The sequence below is a fragment of the Physella acuta genome, unplaced genomic scaffold (genome assembly GCF_028476545.2).
Source record: "Physella acuta isolate Inbredline_101_S28 unplaced genomic scaffold, ASM2847654v3 ptg001457l, whole genome shotgun sequence".
NCBI lineage: Eukaryota > Metazoa > Mollusca > Gastropoda > Physidae > Physella > Physella acuta.
In genome coordinates this window covers 75,201-95,455 of record NW_026732972.1, presented here as the reverse complement: position 1 = coordinate 95,455, position 20,255 = coordinate 75,201, and the positions used below count along the sequence as shown (strand labels likewise).

Genomic DNA, 20,255 nt, shown 5'->3' with positions numbered 1-20,255 from the left:
TCGCTAGGACGGGGACAGGATATACATTGTTGCTACCCTTTCGTAATATTCGCAAAGTTAATAAATACAACCAGACAAAATTACAAGCATATTCGACAAAGCATTGATCAAGCTAATTTATTTCTTGTAAATTATTTAAAAATACCAATCCCACCCCTTTCCGTAAAAAAATCCAGGAAATTGAGCAACTAATACACAAATAATATGCTCCTTTGTTCTCTTTAACTACAGGAAGTTCAAATTAAATTAAACGATCTTTGGAAAGTTTTAATACTTTGACATTCATCGCAAGCGTCACTAATTCTTGCAAACATGTACTTTCGTTTTGAATCGGTTACCTGTGAGGAGTGTTGAATGATGCCGGAGGGGAGTTAATCCAGCATACGCCAAGGTTAAGGTGTTAAGCCAGGTAAATAACAACAAAAACTGCGCAGGCTCCGAAAACTCAAGGTCGTTAAAAAATTACGTTTCACGTTCTAGTTTCAACTCAAGGGAATTAACCACATAAAACTAGGCTGTAATAAACTTATCTTAGTTATGTACCTTGGGTAATCAAATTCATAAGAAATATTCTAGAAATGATAGAAAATATTCAGTTCATGGTTGTCTGCAAGTTTGTGATAAAAAAAAAACAAAAAACTTAATTTTGATGCGTTTCTATCAAGCCGTTTTCTTGCAAGCTTAACAATTTACAAAGCACGTACATCTAATATTCAATCTAATTAATTAGCCATTAAATTAACTTTTAAAAATAAATTAAAAGACAATAACTTTAGACACATTAAGGCAACACATTTGTACTCTCTAAACGTCTTTCTAGTACTTCCTGTTTCGACGCCATTTTTATTTTTCGGACTTCCGGGCGCAATGAAAATAAACAAAAGCAGGATTGTTTTTTTAAATCAGTGAACCAAGTTTTCATCATGAATCTTGTTACAGGGCCATGCGTCACGGATGGGTGGTGTTCAATGATGAGATGAACTGTAAACTATGGGATCCATGTCTCGTGGGACAGAGGTAAATTATGGGATCCATGTCTCGTTGGACAGAGGTAAATTATGGGATCAATGTCTAGTGGGACAGAGGTAAATTATGGGATCAATGTCTAGTGGGACAGAGGTAAATTATGGGATCTGTGGGACAGAGGTAAATTATGGGATCTGTGAGACAGAGGTAAATTATGGGATCAATGGGACAGAGTTATGATGGTAGAGCATACAACAGCTCACCCGAAAGTCTCGCATTGTAATCACGGGTCTATTTTTATGAAGAACACCCCCCCCCCTCCCCCCACAAACAAGCCAACACAAGAACACTTCTCACCCACACATACAAATACTATAACCGCCCTCACCTCACCCCCACCTCACCCCCCACCTCACCCTCGCATACACGCCAACACTATAACCCCACCCTACAATAAAATATCTTCACCAATAGTTTAGTCCCCCCCCCCAACAAGCGAACGTTGGACTAAAATGTCTCCACCAATGTTCCCAGGCCCACCCCACCCTCACGCTAACCAGTGTTTCTTTCAGACTTTTCTCCACAAATGTTCCCCCACCCCATAGACAAGACAACCCTAGACTTGAATGTCCCCCAAATCCACCCCCACAACCCCCACCCCACCACCCATGGTTCACCCACCCACCCCACCCCCACAGTGAAGCTAACTCTAGACTTGAATACCCCCCAGGTTCACCCCCATTCTTCCCCAACTTCACGCCAACCCCACCCCAACAGCTAACCCTAGACTTCAATGCCCCCCAGGTTCACCCCCGCCCGTAGAAGCTCCCGTTTCGGCTCGGTGCCAATCGTCCGATGCATCAACACCGGGAAGGGTATCGTCTGTGTCTCAATGGATCCCCCCAAAAGAAAAAAGCCCCCCACCTCCCCGTCGAGGGAACCCAAAAAACCCTTCAGCCCCAGGGTGGAGCAGACGGTCACCATGAAGGCGCCGAGCCTGTGCGAGACCCACATCCTCGACCATATGAGGTAAAACATGATTTCAGAGATTCTAAAATATGGCTGGTAAGTAGGTCACCAACCAGTTCTATGGCTCATGCAGGTTTTATTGAGCAGTAGAACTGATTGGTGAACTACTTACCAGCCCTATTGGTAACATATTCCTATCCCTGACATACCACGGACAATATTTTAGACTAAGTTGCAAACAATGTGATCATACAAAATTATCCCCATTGAAAATTGTAATTTTCCCAGAGATTCTCAAATTGGTAACACATTCCTACACTTGAAATACCACGGGCAATATTTTAGACTAAGCAGCAAAATATGTCATCAAGCAAAATTATCCGACCTAAAAAATTAATTTTCCCATGTAGTAAAATTACACTGTATTTACTAGCGATGTAGCGGCAGAGGCGTAGCGAGGAGGGGGGGGGGGGGGGGCGGGGGGTGCGGACCGCACCGGGTGACACCATTTAGGGGGGTGACACCAAGGCAAAAAATAGCAAAATATATAGAGAAAAACTTGAGAAGGGGTGCAAATCGAAAGTTTGAGGGGGAGGGTGCAAATCGAAAATTTGAAATTTTGTTCCCGGGTCGCTATGCCTCTGGGGGTGACACCATTAAGTGCAGCACCGGGTGACACCAGACCTCGCTACGCCACTGCGTAGTGGTAGGTGGGTAGAGCATACGACTACTAACATGAAAGTTCAGATTTCAATCCCGGATACGGGATCGTAGGACGTCCATGAGTCCACCCAGCTCTGAAGAACAATAAAGCTGATATACTCTACTTCATCTGTCCTACCGACTGCCTGGTCCAAAATAGCAACTTTAGTTTCCTAAATGTTTAGGGCATGGCTAAAAACTAGAGATTGTGTTGTTTGTCAATCTCTAACCGATGACATCTAGCTATAACTTTTAAAAATGTGTATTGCCTAAAATAAGACATACACATATAATGAATCGGGCGGTACACATTTTAAATAAACATTTAAAATGTGTTATTAAATAAAACTTTGTAACGTATTTTTTAATAAACATGTTTATCGTTTTTACAAGAAATATTTTTATCGATTAAATTTTTTTTATCGATTTATAAATGAACATGTTTATTGTTGTATAAATGAACATGCTTATCGTTTTATAAATGAACATGCTTATCGTTGTATAAATGAACATGTTAATCGTTTTATACATGAACATGTTCACCCTATCTCTCACCACAGATGTAACTGTATCGCCTGCATGAACTTTGCCTGCAAGTGGCGCAACGCCATGAAAGAACAGTTCCGGAACCATTTCCGGGAACCGAACGCCGTCAGCCCCAAGCCACACCGCTGGACGCCCGGAATCGCCCGAGCCAGTCCGGAAAAAGTTGTCATGCCGTGCCCCGCGAAGAACATCACCTTGGACGAGAGCGCGATGAGACGAGGCAGGACGCTGAAGAAAGTGCGCTCGCCCAAAGTCTCGTGGTGGTTCGGGAACTACGCATCGGAACCGGAAGTCCCGGAGTTCTCGCCGCCGGAAACGCTGCGCCAGAACCAGAAACAGTGCTGCAAATTTTTCTGCACGGCGCGCAAGTCGTGTTTGAAAAACGGCACGGCAGCTTACAAGCCGCGCGAGGAAGAGAGACCAAGTTTGACGTCACATCCGGGGGATTTGACCGAATCTCAGGACGGGTTTGAGGAAGTCGCCATGGACGGGACGCTGCGAGATTCTCGGCTAAAACATTCCAAGCGCGTGTCCATTGATGACTTAGTTCTGGATTCGGATCTGGATGATGGGGCGTGGCCTAGGGGTCAGAGTTCACCGACAACGTGGCAGGAAAGATACAGGAGACGGCATCCACCCGCGCGAAGCTACGGTCGATGTTGCACCGTGGGCAGACAACCCGCCAGTGACGACGACAACGAACTAGGGGACGTAACTACCAACTCGATAGCCGGGAGTGATCAGGACTTCCGGCCGAGAAAGACAGACTTCCGGCTGAGAAAGACAGACTTCCGACAGCCAGACTTTAGAAGCATGTCGCGACTCCATTCCGACAATTTTATGGACACGTTCCACATGCCTAACTACAGTGAGTACCTGTCTCATAAGTCCAAGGATCGAGTCCGACCCTATAGAACCATTAGCGAGCCCAAAAAATTCGGGAAAATGACGACATTGGGCGATTTTGGATTTGATGAGCATTCGGAGAACGAAAGACCCAAGCTTGTTGATACCTCACAAGATGAAGATAATTTTAAGGACTTAGGACATCGTGATAAGTTTAAGGACTTAGGACATCGTGATAAGTTTAAGGACTTAGGACATCGTGATAAGTTTAAGGACCTAAGGCATACTGATATTTTTAAAGACCTGGGACATCGTGAACATTTTAAGGACCCAGGACAGTGTGATAATTTTAAGGACCTAAAACATACTGATAATTCTAAAGACACTGGACATCGTAAAAATTTTAAAGACCTGGGACCTTTAGATTTGGAGGACTTAGGACATCTTGATAGTTTTGAAGACCCTGGAGAGTGTGATAATTTTAAGGACCTAGGACATCGTGATCAGTTTGAACACGACAGCCCAAAGAAAGTAGGGGACGTAGATCAGATGTATTTCACCAAAACCGAGGCGCGCCACCCTTTCAAGGATGAGCTTCAGGGTGAGTCGAAGCACCGGGTGGATGAGTTCAAATCCGTGCCAGAAGTGTTGGGTTCACCTCCCTGCCCTTCGCCACCGGTCAAAGAGAAACGGGTGATTCGCTTCAGCCCTGACGTTTATGCTTCAGAAGATGACGTCACGGAATGGCACGAAGCCCAAGAAAGTTGGTCTTCACCTCGACATCGCTGTGATCACCACCACCACCACGACCACCATTTTGGTTGTCGTAGCGACGACGCCGCCTTCAAAAAGAGCAAGAAGAAGCTGAATTCGTCTAAAAACCGGAAACACTTAGAACACGCCGCGATGCTACCGGAAGTGAAATTTAAAAATGCGTACAGAAGAAGTAGTTCTCATAGCAGGGAGCGGGATATTCATCATCATCACCATGAAGGCAGTGAGATGATGCATTGCAGGTCTCATTGCCGCAGACATTCCGACAGCTTCAAACACGTCCCAAATTATGAGGACGAGAGCAATGACAACAAGTCGACGGGTCTTGGCGGGCGGGTGTTTGGTTTCATCAAAGGTATGATAGGGTACGGGGACACGGTCGAGAAAACTACAACCAAACCTCATGTTTGTAAACACCACACCGGTCCCCACCACTGTGACACACATTCCCACACTCACCCTGCGAGAGGCGGGGGTTCAGGGCAGATGAAAGATAAACACAAAACCAAAAGGAAGCGACATAGAAGATCTTACCACGGAAACAACAACAACCAAAAATTCTTGGACCCCGCGGAAAATGACACTAAACAAAAGCGTCCTATGTTGTCGGCGACCTTTCACCCCGTAAACTCAAAGCGAGGCAGGTCACTTAGTTACGATGACCTAATGCTCGCTGAAAGAAAAGACAGTACTGAAACCTTTTACACCAGAAGAAGCGACTCAAGAATTTCATCCCACAGCCGTGAAAACAAGCGCTGCGTCTCTGGGACATACGCTGGGGGTGATGGCGAAATATCGAACCGAAATCAACGCGAAAAGTCTGAAGCAATCGAAATCTGTCAGGCATCAAACGACCCCGTATTGATACCTAACGAGAAGAAAAATTCAGAGTCTGAAAAGACCGGAAAAAAGGCAACAAATTCCGATTCTTTTGTGTCCGCGGGGGACAAAACCCCATCGACGCATACCAGCCGGTCACGGTTAGCCGGCGAGAAAATAAAAACCGTGTACACCACCGCGTCCCCTCAGAAAACCGTGAGTCCGACCACGGCGCGCGCTAATAAAAACGCCAGCTCGTGGATGTATGTCGATGATCACCAATCCTCCACCGGCTCTTCAACACACGGCAGCAGACCTGCCGGAAATTGCCGGCCTTTCTGCGCATCGGAGCGCGTGTTGAGTGACGGGAGGGTGTGGACGGAGGGTGAGTGGCTGCAGAAGCACACGTCACTGATGACGGAGTGCTCACGGGAGCAGGAGGCCAACGCACGGGCCCGGGTCCAGCGACTCGCCAACCAGACCCACCGGCTGAGGCAGTCGATGAGGACGCTCAGCTTCGACTTTGGCGACATCGAGAAAAGGCTCGAGAAGGTGGTACACACTCACACAATTAGATACATTTAATTTATCCTTCTTTTCTTCAAACCTTTTTTTTTTCGTAGAAAATCTTCCACTCAGAACTTTAGACTGTTATACTGTTTGTGTCCACGTTTGGGACGATTGGGATATATTCTGGTCTCTAAGATTCAGGTCAATTAAGTTATATTCACTATAAGACCATTGTATAATTTAACCATAGTATAGGGAGACCAATGTATAATGAAAACACTGTATAGCGAGACCATCGATGTATAGTGAGACGAGTGTATGTTGAGACCATTATATAGTGAGACCATTCTGTAGTGAGACCATTGTATATTGAAAGTCAAGCTAGGATAGGACAAACTGTAGGTTAAAGTCGGTAAAAGAATTTTTGTTTTTGTGACGCCTATTTGTAGAATGTATCATGTTTCTGTGACGCCTCTCTGTCCTTACTTGCTGACTCCTACGAGCCGTGTCCATGTTGATGACGCCCCTGTGTGACGCATACACCACACGACGACCCATTAGGGTGACACCGATTTACATTTTCCCACTCCATCGATGTCAGAATTCATCTATCATAACGACAATAACAACAAGCAGCCAATCGATCAATAAGCGCTTTACACAGTTCAGAGAATCCGATGACAGTTATTGCTTTTGTCATTTTTCATATTTTTTTCTATTTTCTTATGTTTGGCGATAATATTTATTTATTTATTTCATCCCCCAACGCCGAGATTTTAAAAGAAAAAGTGTGTTCAGTAATTAAATAAAGATTTAATTTATTGATTTATAATTTTAGAGATAAACGGTAAACAATAGATAAAGAATTACTGTACGACTTGTGTGTGTTCTATAGATGTATTATATTTTGTTCTGATGAATCTCTTGCATCCCGTAGTGTTATTTATATGTTAACACTGTGACATGAACGTTATCTTTTGTTACATGTATACCTTTTATTGTTACGACTATGCCTTCTATTGTTACATGTATACCTTTTATTTTTACGACTATGCCTTCTATTGTTACATGTATACCTTCTATTGTTAAATCTATAATCTTCTATTGTTACATGTATACTTTCTTTTGTTACGTGTATACCTGCTATTGTTACATGTATACTTTCTATTGTTACATGTATACCTTCTATTGTTATATGTATACTTTCCATTGTTATATGTATACCCTCTGATTGTTTCAGCGATACACTCTATTGTTACATGTATACCTGCTATTGTTACTTGTATAACTTCTATTATTACAACTATTACTCCTATTGCTACAGCTATGCATTCTATTGTTGTAGCTAAGCCTTCTATCGCTATATCTAAGCCTCCTACAGCTACATCTCTACCTCCTATAGCTACAGCTATTACTCCTATTGCTAGAGCTATACCACCTATAGCTACATCTATACCTACTATAGCTACAGCTATACCTTCTAGCTACTAATCCCTGCCAACCTTGACCCCCCAGGTACGTGACCTCCAACAGGACTACATCGTCAAGTCCAACAGAGCTGTCTACGACGCCCAGCGGCACCGCGGGGCATGCCGGGAACACAACCACAACCGAACATCAGATTCGGACACCGAGTTCGGATCTCGAGACAGCGTCACTTCACGCCATGACGCACGAGCCAACTCGCGTCAGGAGAATCGGTGTTTGGATACGCGTGACGCATCTTGCTGTCGTTATAAAAAGAGTAACGATTGTGAACTGAAGGAGTTGTATAGTTATTTTTTAACCAGCGATGCGAGAGGGAACCCACACGATGTAGATCATGTCCGAACTAGACCTCTTAGACAACACAAAACTCGGTATCCCTACACGGAGAGTGTCGACTCCTCTACCAATAACATCCACGGTTTAAGTTCTGGAAGAGAAAATAGTACTCACGCTTTAAAAGAAAACAACACGTATTATGGAAAAGAAGAAAGTGAAAAAGATCGCAAGCTTGAAAATCGGAAAACCCCGATTTATTTTGGCGATTCGGAGATGCGGAATCAGGGAAAAGAAGTTTGCAAAAACGTTGAACAACCGGAAATTACATCACATGACTTTCGGCTAACTGATACCAATACGGATACAAAAGTCGGAAAATCTAATCATAGACGGAAAACGGACGATTCTACGCACCGTGATTTAAAAATTCGGACCGACCAATTGACAGAGGTGCTGAAACGAAACAATTTAATTCTCCGTAAATTAAACCTGGGTATATTCGCGCAGCCGGATAAAGACACGAAAAATGTCTGCAATTTGAACAGACTCGGGAAATTAGCGTCCATTCGCGGGGATTGTCTGGTCTGACTACAGACACCAACAGCAGACTTTTTGACTCGACAAAAGCAGACTTTTTGTCTGCTATCACCCATACGGTAGCTGACCGGTTTTTTTCTAACCGGATTCCGCCTCAAACTGAACGAAATGACCGACTGGATTTTCCCCGCTCCTTTCAACAGCAGTAGAAAACCACTTAAATGATTTATTCCTTAAGACAAAGGAGAAGAATTTCCGAAAGAATCGGCCCCTGGGGGATTGTGGGATAGAATGGATGCAGACAGTACGAGGGTAGTGGTGGAGGGAGGGGGGTGGGGCGAGGGGGGGACTACTACTTATCATAAGAAACAGCGCGAGCCACTTAGTATTCATAAGCCATAGTTCGCCAGACTAGTCCTGGAGTTCATTATCTCTGCACCGATGAGCACTTCCGGTTCGGAAGTTTGGTGCGAAACTAGGGGGGTCAATAGTTCACAGACAGAATGGTGGGCTGAGAAGGGTGGGTGGGGGTGGGGGAACGTGATGTGGATATCAATGAAGACGACAGTATTTCAAACGAAGTAGAGATGTTTTTTTAAAGATATTCTATAGTTTAAACTATTTTAAGTTGGATTATTATTTTTTACGAAAAGCAATATAAAGCTCTTTAAAATAGTGGGTCCTTTTAATAGTCTGAATATGTACAATTTTTTTATGCAATAGGTTATTTTTTTTTTTTTTTTTTTTTTTTTGGAAAAAAATATTTTTAACTGTATATTTTAACGAGGTCAACTTCATTACATATTTTTTTTTCTAATTATACCAGTTTATAACATTTTAACAAATATATCGGATGAAGTTTACTAATGTGAATGAGTGTATGTATATAAATATTTATTTATACATGTGTGTAAAGATTTTACTTTTTATACTATCAAATACATAATGTATGTGAATGATATCTTGAAAGACTAATTTTATTTTGCTGAAGAAAAACAACTATAATGCATGACATGAATTTGACGTTTTTCTTAAAATACATTGAGATATGTTTAAACGATAAAAGTTGTGCACTTCTCTTACAGCATGTGGGTGTTTTTTTTTTTAATTCAACAATGAGTGATTCTTCTTCTTCTTCATTCTTAATTTTTGTGTTGAAAGGTATCAAGCCTTATCTGCCAGAGGGTTTGAACTCGAGACTTTTTCGAATTTATCAACCATGAGCTTTTGCCGACTCGACTACGCCTCCAACACAAGTATATATTTCAACTGGTTATGCGCCATTGAGGCCATTGACTCCGATTTCAGCCTGCTTTTCTTTTTGGATTTGCTTCCATAGCCTTTGTCCAACCAAGAACAAACTACAAAGCAGCAGCAGTTGTTTGATTTTGGTGTTGTCTCTACTAGAAGAGTGGCTGTCCCCAGCTAACGAGCCTCATCTGCCCGAGGGTTCGAACTCGAGACTTTCCGGTTTAGTAACAATGAGCTTTACTGTCTCGACCACGCCGACCACTAATGAGTGATTGATTGCCGCATCGTTGATGTGATCAGATCGATTGACATGCATCGTGTAATTTTGATTGACAAAAACCGACGATGTTGATTGATATTCATAACCAGAAAACAGTTTTGGTGGCCTAACAATAGTTTTTGTTTAAATGCCCGAGTAAAAATATCATTTTCTGGAGTTACAGAACTCATTTTAAAAAAATAGCTTCCAGTCACGGGTTATGCAACCAATAATACCCCCCCCCCCCCCCACACACACCCCACCCCCACGCCACTCACAAAGATAATACACTATTGATGAAATGTCATAGAAATGGGCAGCCAGACGAAACAAAATGAAGGTCGTCATAAAACCAATGAATCTTTCTCTTCTAGTTAGGTGGACGTTTTACTTTCTATTGATCTTAAATATGGCATCAGTCTGCCATTCAAACCTCGTAATGATTTGAATAACGATATATTTGGGTTATTGATTGCTGGTGGTCATTAAAGCAAAGATTAACTTGAATTAACCAAACGTACAATTTGCTTCTTCTACAAGTTTGATAGAAATTGTAGTCACTCCGGACTTGTTATATTGATCACTGCAACATTTTGTAACACGTATTTGTTACAAGTTTGATAGAAACTGAAAAATAGGTCATCACTTATTATATCTGTCTCTACAATATTTTGTAACACGAATCTGTTACAAGTCAGATAACGACTTGTTAACTTCATCTCTACAACACCCTGTGTCACTTATCTGTGTATGAAATGAAAATTTAGAGGACGGCTGTGTGTATTCAACTTGCAGAGGCGTAGCGAGGGGGGGGGGGCGGGGAGGGGGGACATATGTCCTCGGGCGCCGACCTTGGGGGGGGGCGCCAAATTGAAAGTTTGAGGGGGGGGGGGTCGCAAATGAAAAGTTCGAGGGGGGGGGGGTTGCAAATCGGAAGTTTGAGAAGGGGGTGCAAATGAAAAGTTCGAGGGGGGGTGCAAATCGAAAGTATGTCCCCGGGCGCCGGGAAGGGTCGCTACGCCTCTGTCAACTTGGATTACAGTAAGTCAGTGGGTTGCTCCCTTCTAAATAGACAAAGGTCAGTAGGGCTGCTCCGTTGCAACCAACTATTGAAATAAGAGCTTTTTTTTTTCTAATGATATTTTCTCGTCAATCACGGCCACTCTTGGAAATTCAATAATACTGGTATTTTTGTGCGTATTCAATTTTTTTTAAAAGACCAAAGTTTAACCAAATAAAGCAGACGTTTTGAACGAACGACCAGTTTTGGAGTTCTTACAAAAATTTTTAAAATTCGAAATTGACTATAATTTAACTCTTTCAACTTGTACTGTAAGAACCGATGCTCACCCCCCCCCCCCCCCGACCACCCATGAAAAAAAAACCAACTATACCACTAGCATATAATCTATGAAATATATTTATAAAAGCGTTTATAATAACCAGCTATTATTAATAGTTATATAACTAATGAAATATTATTATATTTAAATTATTTTTTGAGCGTAAGTTATTTTCTTTGATATCACTAAGATAAAAAATCTCCATACTCTAGTCACTATATCAGAAACCATTTTTATTTGAAAGTAACGAATTATCAGCGGGGTAATAATAGTACTTCAATGAAGGCGTCATTTCTACATCTAATTGTGTTTTTCTTGCTTGAAAGTTTAGTTTCCTCAAACAGGAATTACGCTACAAAGTACAACCCGAGTTGGTAATGTGAAACGCCCTTTCATTTAGACCCTCATCATGAGTTCGAAGATCAGAGAGTTATAGATCTCAGACATGTTGCAATTGGAAAAATCTAAAGCCTAATGATTTTTTTTTAGATTAACCTTTTTTTCTGTGTAAGCTTTGTGAGTATTAGAAGCGTGAGTCAAAAGCGGTTTTTTAAAGACGAAGCACGTGTGATTATTTTAAAAATGAAAGGTTGGATTTAAAAAAAAATTGATTACAATTTTTTTTTTAATAATCTGGGCAACAAAGTAAACGAAAGAGTATGCTCCGTGAACTTATCAAAGACAACATCGTGAAGGAAAGACCAAAGTTATATCAAGTTAACAAAGACAACACCCTTAAGGGAAAGACCAATCTTATATCAAGTTTACAAAGACAAAGTGAAGGGAAGACCAAGTCACATAAAGTTAACAAAGACAACAAAGTGAAGGAAAGAACAAAGTTATATCAAGTTAACAAAGACAAAGTGAAGAAAATACAAAAATTTCAAGAAGTGTAGGAAATACCAAAGCGTTGGGAAGTTATCAAAGACAACAAAGTGTAGGAAAGACCAAGTCATATAACGTTAACGAAGACAACAAAGTGAAGACAAGACTAAAACCTGTCTAATTAACAAAGACAACACATTAAAAGAAAGACCAAGTCACACAAAGTTAACAAAGACAAAAAATTAAAAGAAAGACCAAGTCACATAAAATTAACGAGGACAACAAAGTGAAGACAAGACTAAAACCTGTCTAATTAACAAAGACAACACATTAAAAAAAGACCAAGATCGTGAAAGCAACACCGGGGCCAAAAGTCACAACAAAGTAACCTTTTGATCCCCACGGCAAAGATTGGATACGGGGATTACAGCGAGAAATTTCCGATAGAGTTATCAGGAAAATGGGGCGGATCAATACCCCATCGCGCGGTTACCCCAGAGGATTTCGCACGAATTGTATCTGCAACACAAAAGATTTCAAACCTAAATCTCCGCCTAGCTCGACCGCTAGCATTACAAAACCTCCATTCTGATGTTGGGGAAAGAAGTTTTTTTCTGCAAGATTTAATACCCCTGCGTTCAAGGGTGTATAGTCTCATTACCCCTGCCCCTCCGTCATCCTCTGTCTTTCTCTCCCCTCCCCCGGTATAGTAGGAATGAAAGACAACTGATTGACAAATAAATCAATCCGAAAACCTGAAGATTGCTGAAATTCTCTCGTCTGCGGCAAGGATTTACGCACCATTTTTTGCTGATTGCTGGTGAGAAAACGAGTTTTTTTTTGTTGAAAAAGATAAATAGGCTCGTTGTGGCTCGTTGTGGCTCGAAGAGGCTCGAAGAGGCTCGTTTAGATCGTCTGCATGATGGTTCGATGATTACGTCGATAAAAAAACATTTTCGTCAATGTTTTTACGTAGGCAACGATTGAAATCATTAGTTTTACGTATGGAGTAATATGTTTTATACATTTTACAATAATATTATTGTTACATTTGACAATATTTTTGTTTACATTTGATAATTTTTTTTTACATTCGAATTTTTTAAAATTTGACAATATTTTTGTTTACATTTGAACTATTTTTTTTTACATTAAATTTTTTTTAATTTGACAATATTTTTGTTTACATTTGAACTATTTTTTTTACATTAATTTTTTTTACATTGTTTTGTTTATATTTGTGAATCGTTTAGTTAATTTTGTTAACATTTCATATAGGGGTCATCCATAAATGACGTCACGCTTTTTTTGACGATTTTTACCTCCCCCCTCCCCTCCGTCACACGTCGTCACAAAAAGCCAGACCCCCCCCCAAAATGACGTCACACCTCAACCTACAACCCCCCCTCAAAATTGCAGTTGAATTTTTTTAAAACATCGATATTTTTCCAAAATCTTGTCTAAACTATTACAATTTATTAAAATAGTTATCTAAAACGCGAAATAACATCTAAAATTCGTTTTCTAATATTGCTTTTTTATAATGCAAAAATGTGACGTCGCAACATCTGAACCCCCCCCCCCCCTCCCCCTCATCACACATCGTCACAAAATTACGGACCCTTTCTTCCTCCTACGAGTGTGACGTCATTTATGGATGACCCCATATGTAATTCTTGACATAAAATTTTCAATTCTTTGTAAAAAAAAAAAACATTTTTATTTGACCTCGTAACAATAGAAAAGAGGTGTGAAGTTTAAGAGAAATTTAAAACCATTTTCTTTGACCTGTGTCTGTGAAGGTCAAGGCCACACGACGCGTTCAGATAACCAGATGAGCTCTACTTCATCTGCTTTAGTGACCCTTCTTGTACAAAACTGTGATAAAAGATGAACATTAGTTTCACACATTTTCTTATATTTGATTTTTAGTTTTACAATTCTCATACGTTTCTTTCCCAGTTATGATTTGTTTTTCATTAGGCTAGAAATCACAAGATGAATTCAACTAGACAGGGTTAGACAAGAGAAAGTAACAAGCCATCCATTTTTGTATTTCTTTAGAGCGGAGTGATGTGTCTTTTAGCGGCAAAGATGTATTTTATTAATGTAGTTTTCTTCTCTTGCGGTAAAGTAAAACATTTCTCTCATACAGAACAATGTTGAGTGGGAAGACGGGGTAAAAAGTCCATAAATAAACGGATCTTCCCTATTCTTGTCCCTGTGTTTGAACTATGTCGGGAATAATTTACCGGGGGCCCGGTATGATGGGACCGCCTGGAATTGGTGTGGACTTGTGGGAGCCGGGCCATGTCACGCTCTGTTAACCACGAGACACGGGATAGACCCCGGTGGGTCGGGCAAAGCATACGTTGGGTTGGCTTTTCCAGTGGCTTGAAGGGTCATCTTCAATCGTCATCTCAAACCGTCCTATCAAGCCATAGTTGTTACTTTCTCGTATATACGAAGTATAGAGAAAGTCTTGTAATCGTGCAAAAAAAAAATAGAGATTTTTACAAATCTCGACGTTTTACACCTCACTGATACGGAAAAACATAATTTTGCAATCTTGTCCGTATGTCTGTGTGTGTGTCTGTGTGTCTGTGTGTCCGTGTGTAAACACGATAACTTGAGTACCGTTACTGCTAGGTTGATGAAATTTCATATATAAGTATTTTATCAAAATCGTAGATCCGTATCAACTTTTGAGCGATTTCCGATAACCGGAAGTGGTACTTTTTCTACTTTGAATTTTTCAAAAGCCTATAACTTGAGTACTATTTCAGATAGATAAATGAAATTTCACATGTAAGTAAAAGATCTAATTCTCTACCTTCTGTTAAATTTTGAGTAATTTCCGTTGACCGGAAGTAGTAATTTACGCTACTTCCGATTTCTCAAAAAACTAATGTAAATTTTAAAAGTACTAATAATATTGCGCACTATTATGCGCTTTTTTATTTCGCGTTCACTTGGTGTGCAATTAATTTGTCTACGAGATTTTATTCTATTTTTAAAAATTTAAGTATTTAAAATGGATTCTATTTTTAAAACTTTAAGTATTTAAAATGGATTAAAAATCATGTCTATAGCCCGAGTTCCCATCCCCTGTTATTTTATATAAAAATATTCCAGAAAGTTTAGGGGAGATCACTCCCGGTTTATTTTTTTACAAGATTGTTGAAACGTTGACTTAAAGAGCTCTGATAATGTCCTCAAAAATTGTCTGCTCAATAATAAGTAAATAATGTTCATATGGCAGGTGAAGTAGACTTCACGTGTGTCAGTGACCTCGGTATTTGAAGGGATGGTGTGGTCAGCACGATGACCAGCGACCATTATTTTTCCTAACTTCAGCCAGGTACCCATCAGAGCTGAGTGGACTCAGGCAAGTCCTATAGTGAAGCCCTGGATTCGAACACGTGACCTTCGGATTAGCAACCGAACCCTTTAGCATTCGACCATTCCTCTCAATAACAGTTCTCTCAAAGGTCCCCGTGGCAAGGTCTTCTTACCACTATCCATAAGGTCATGTAATTCATAATGTCGTAAATTCAAAATGTCTTCTAACACTATCCATAAGGTCATGTAATTCATAATGTCATAAATACAAATGTCTTCTTACCACTATCCATAAGGTCATGTAATTCATAATGTCATAAATTCAAATGCCTTCTTAACACTATCCATAAAGTCATGTAATTCATAATGTCATAAATTCAAATGCTTTCTTAACACTATCCATAAAGTCATGTAATTCATAATGTCATAAATTCAAATGTCTTCTTACCACTATCCATAAGGTCATGTAATTCATAATGTCATAAATTCAAATGTCTTCTTACCACTATCCATAAGGTCATGTAATTCATAATGTCATAAATTCAAATGTCTTCTTAACACTAGCCATAAGGTCATGTAATTCATAATTTCATAAATTCAAATGTCTTCTTAACACTAGCCATAAGGTCATGTAATTCATAATGTCATAAATTCAAAATGTCCTCGAAAGTTGCTCCCTAATTATTTCTCATAAAGTTTCAAAACAAAAATGTCTTAAACAGCTAAACAAGTGTCACATAACAGGTCATCTTTCAGGTCAACTTATAGGCTATCTTTCTTGTCACCTAAGGCGTCATAAAATGTCTCACTTAAGGAGCATCTGACCTTATGGATTACCTGGTCTTATGGATTATCTGACCTTATGGATTACTTGACGTTATGGATTATCTGACCTTATGGATTACCTGACCTTATGGATTACCTGACCTAATGGATTATCTGACCTTATGGATTATTGACCTTATGGATTATCTGACCTTATGGATTACCTGACCTTATGGATTACCTGACCTCATGGATTATCTGACCTTATGGATTATTTGACCTTATGGATTATCTGACCTTATGGATTACCTGACCTTATGGGATTACCTGACCTTATGGATTATCTGACTTTATGGATTACTTGACGTTATGGATTATCTGACCTTATGGATTACCTGACCTTATGGGATTACCTGACCTTATGGATCCCCTGACCTTATGGATAACATGACCTTATGGATTACCTGACCTTATGGATTACCTGACCTTATGGATTACCTGACCTTATGAATTACCTGACCTTATGGATTACCTGACCTTATGGGATTACCTGACCTTATGGATTACCTCATGGATCAAGTGGCTGACCCATCTAACACGAACCGATACAGTTAAGGACATTGTTCACTTGCCTCGCCTAATTATCAATTCTTTAATTAGCATGTCAGGCATCTAATCATATCCACTCAATAAACAACACATCCGTGGTTTTTAAAATACAATGGCTATAAAAGTTTATTTTAAAATGTATATTTTTCTAGATTGTAAGAAGTGATATAAGCATTAAAAAGTTAGAAACTGTAAGTACGTGTAGAGAAAGCTATGATATTACCCTGATCTTGTCGCTGATGGAATCCATAGTTAAAACATTCAAAGAGTGACCGCGGTACCACTGTGGTGATGACGACGATGGAATGGCTGACCACAAACTAAACGCCAGTTTAGATCTAACTCTCAACCCAGGAAGCCGGCACCACCAAGGGGACAAAGTTGCTGCCCTCAAACTCTTCGTCATCCTCTAGCTCGACCACCGTGATCTTCTCGAATACTCCAGGCACTGACCTCACCGACGCCGAATGCACCGTCCCGTCGTCCACGCAGAACAAAAACAATTCGCCTTTGTAGTAAGCCGCCCCGCGCAGCATCCATTGAAAGTTGTTCCAAAGATTTGCCACGTTGGGAAACTGTATCTCACCGTCGTCGCCTCTTTTGACAGCTATCAAGACCCCGCTCGAAAGGAGAAGAAACAGTTCCTTTTCTTTGTGAAAGACTGTAGAGATCCCTCTGTGGACGACGGGTATTCTACTGGTTGTCATGGACTTTGTGTCCGTGTTGTAAATGTTCACGACCAAGGTATCAAGCTGCATTGTTACCATGTTAAAATCCGAATGAGAAATCAAAAGGATATTGTTTTCAAACACACAAGCCAGATCATACTTGATACTGAGGTCAAACTTGACAATCTCGAACAATTCTGGGTTCAGCACGCGACTCCTTGTCGCACACTGGCAGACGCCGAGAATCTTGCCGTTCATGTTCAAAAGTTTCATCGGCATGTTTTGTTTCCCGCAGACCTCATACAAGGCGGAAATTTTTTTGTTTTCATCCACAGTGAGAATCGCTTTGGGCCGGCACTTGTGTCGGACATGGATACAGTCCCCTTTGTACTTGACGCCCACAAAGACGAGCTTCGAGCCCAGGGTGGCGAGGCGCACCTTGGTTTTGAATTTTGCGTGTATGTTCCCAAGCTCGACGGTGTTGAAGCTCCTGGTCTCAAGGTCGTAGATTTGGAGCTTCGACTTCTCGATGTAGGCCATCACGTTTCTCTTCTCGCTACACTTTCTGTAGGGGGTCATCAGGGAACTTTCGAAAGGGTAGGTCCCGTCCTTGAACTTTAAGGCTTCTCGCACGACCTCGCGCGCAGAAGGGCTGTTGCGGACGTACGGGTGAGCTAGTAGACACTCCAGGAAACTTCGGCTGGCTAGAACCAGTTTAGCGCTGGACAATAATTTGGCGAGGTATTTTCTTCTGTCGCCCTGTTCCTCATCATCGGCTGCGTCGTGAGACTTTATGGTTATGACATCATCAAACTTGGTAGATATGACGTCACCAGACGTGTCATCCATGACGTCATCATTCGCGTTGTTTACGACGTCGACGGGCGTGTTGGCTGTCGCGTCCCCATCGCGAGCGTCAGCTCTAGAGTCGGCAGACTGGCAATCAGCTGTGACGCCACAAGTCTGGACGCCAAGGGGCTGGAGCTCCCCCTCTGCCAATCCGTCCTCCGCGCCCTGCTCCATTTCTACAGGTGGCATTATGGTACCTGGTTTAATACCTCCGCGCGACACCCAGCTCAGAATCCCCTCCAGAACTACATCCTCCGTCTCGACAACCAGCTCATCGTCCTCGACAAAAGACAACACCAAAGGAAACGGACAATTCAGAAATTCATCCGTCTCTAAAACACTCCCGAAATTTCGCTTCATGAAATTTATCAAGCCATTTTTCACGTTTTCTGAATTCAAATCAATGGCGGCTTGGTTGAAATGGGACAAATTTTCAAGCGACAAATTATCAATGACGTACTGCTCGCATACCTGTAAATAAGTTTCTATATCTAGACGGTTCGCCGCCTCCCAAACCTCGTCGATGTTTTCGGGCGTCAAACCGGGAACTTGGTGGTGGATGAAGTTTAAAACTGTAGCGAAGATGTCACTGCGCATGCCCGTCAGAACCACGCGGCCTTGCAGCGTTTCCTTCATGTTGCTCCTGAACATGGCGTCAAAGTACTTGGAGGCTGAGCTAAGGCGTTCTCGGTCGCTTCTGAAATGGCTGCCGCAAACCACGATAGTAAAGTCACGTGTCACCAGGTCGAGAGTCAGCTTCTTCCTCATGCAGGACTGGGGGCCACGGCTATAAGGTCGTCCAGACATCTTGGAGGCTGATTTGCCTAGAGGAAAGGTTATAATTTCATCTCGTTGTTTATCGAATAGTTCAGTCTTATGTTAAGATTGTTGTTAGGTATAGGGACAGAGGGTTCTTAAACTTTTTTTTAAATTTCGGGGAGGGGTGGGGGTTGAAGTATACATTTTCTTTAAATATCAAATATATTTAATAAAATGACTGGAGGGGGTGTAGATAGTTGTCTGAAAGAAACACTAGTTTGATGATAAAATAAATATCAGAATGGTAAAAGGAGGAGGGTGTCTGACAGCATGACTGTAAGAGTGTAGTGTTTGCAGGTAGATATGGTGACGTAGCCTGCTGGAGAAGGCTGAAAGGATTTGGAAGACATTGAGAATCCTGTAAAGTGTGGGGAATGGAAAGCTTTGATAGATGCCCTATATTTTGCAATGAACGAAAAGTAATATTCACTGGCGGCAGTGTGTAGTAACGTTACTTTCAGTGTTAGGGTTAGTGGTTAAGTTTAGTTAGGGTTAGTGTAAATTGTAAATGTATAGGAACAAATAATCTTGCTCACTTGTGATTTTTATAACAAAGAAGATCCAAGATTTCCTATTTCCGCGCCAAATGAAGTATGTTGACAAACTTCAGTAGCTAGGTAGCCATTGTAAGATCCACATCCGTTCATTAGCCAGAATTTGCGCATCATCGTTTTGAAGGTGCGTTTTTGTTTTTAAAGATCTTTTTATTCTCTTGTAGGTTAGCTCCCTTCTCTGTTATGTTATTCTGCTGTTAATTCACCTCTCTAGTATGTTATTGTGATGTTACCTCGCCTCTCTAGTATGTCATTGCGATATTACCTCGCCTCTCTAGTATGTTATTGTGCTGTTATCTCGCCTCTTTAGTATGTCACTGTGCTGTTAACTCACCTCTCTAGTATGTTATTGTGCTGTCACCTCGCCTCTCTAGTATGTTATTGTGCTGTTACCTCGCCTCTCTAGTATGTTATTGTGATGTTACCTTGCCTCTCTAGTATGTTATGACGCTGTTATCTCACCTCTCTAGTATGTTATTGTGATGTAACCTCGCCTCTCTAGTATGTTATTGTGATGTAACCTCGCCTCTCTAGTATG

The 20,255-nt window shown here is 41.1% G+C and overlaps 2 protein-coding genes across 3 annotated transcripts; one reads left to right on the top strand and one right to left on the bottom strand.

Annotated features, from left to right (window-relative positions):
- Positions 1-874: 874 nt before the first annotated feature.
- LOC131928043 (uncharacterized) lies at positions 875-8,730 on the top strand. The gene is made up of 4 exons (XM_059283941.1): positions 875-1,017; positions 1,771-1,995; positions 3,198-6,174; positions 7,648-8,730. Exons 1-4 carry the CDS (start codon positions 944-946, stop codon positions 8,482-8,484), a joined length of 4,113 nt encoding a protein of 1,370 aa, XP_059139924.1. The 5' UTR covers positions 875-943; the 3' UTR covers positions 8,485-8,730.
- Positions 8,731-16,954: 8,224 nt separating this feature from the next.
- LOC131928053 (uncharacterized) lies at positions 16,955-19,820 on the bottom strand. 2 transcript variants are annotated; one of them, XM_059283962.1, is made up of 2 exons: positions 19,700-19,820; positions 16,955-19,168 (listed from the first exon to the last, which is right to left on the bottom strand). In XM_059283962.1, exon 2 carries the CDS (start codon positions 19,149-19,151, stop codon positions 17,166-17,168), a length of 1,986 nt encoding a protein of 661 aa, XP_059139945.1. In that variant the 5' UTR covers positions 19,152-19,168; positions 19,700-19,820; the 3' UTR covers positions 16,955-17,165. The 2 variants fall into 2 exon arrangements, with proteins under 2 accessions (XP_059139945.1, XP_059139946.1); XM_059283963.1 differs by having other exon boundaries at positions 16,955-19,159; positions 19,700-19,808.
- Between the last annotated feature and the right edge of the window lie 435 nt (positions 19,821-20,255).

What these genes read in the sequence shown, in the direction of transcription:
- LOC131928043 (XM_059283941.1), top strand. Translation starts at nt 944, where the DNA reads ATGCGTCACGGATGGGTGGTGTTCAATGATGAGATGAACTGTAAACTA. An exon ending in CACATCCTCGACCATATGAG is followed by an intron (nt 1,996 to 3,197) that starts GTAAAACATGAT and finishes CTCTCACCACAG; the next exon opens with ATGTAACTGTATCGCCTGCA. An exon ending in TCGAGAAAAGGCTCGAGAAG is followed by an intron (nt 6,175 to 7,647) that starts GTGGTACACACT and finishes TTGACCCCCCAG; the next exon opens with GTACGTGACCTCCAACAGGA.
- LOC131928053 (XM_059283962.1), bottom strand. Translation starts at nt 19,151, where the DNA reads ATGTCTGGACGACCTTATAGCCGTGGCCCCCAGTCCTGCATGAGGAAG.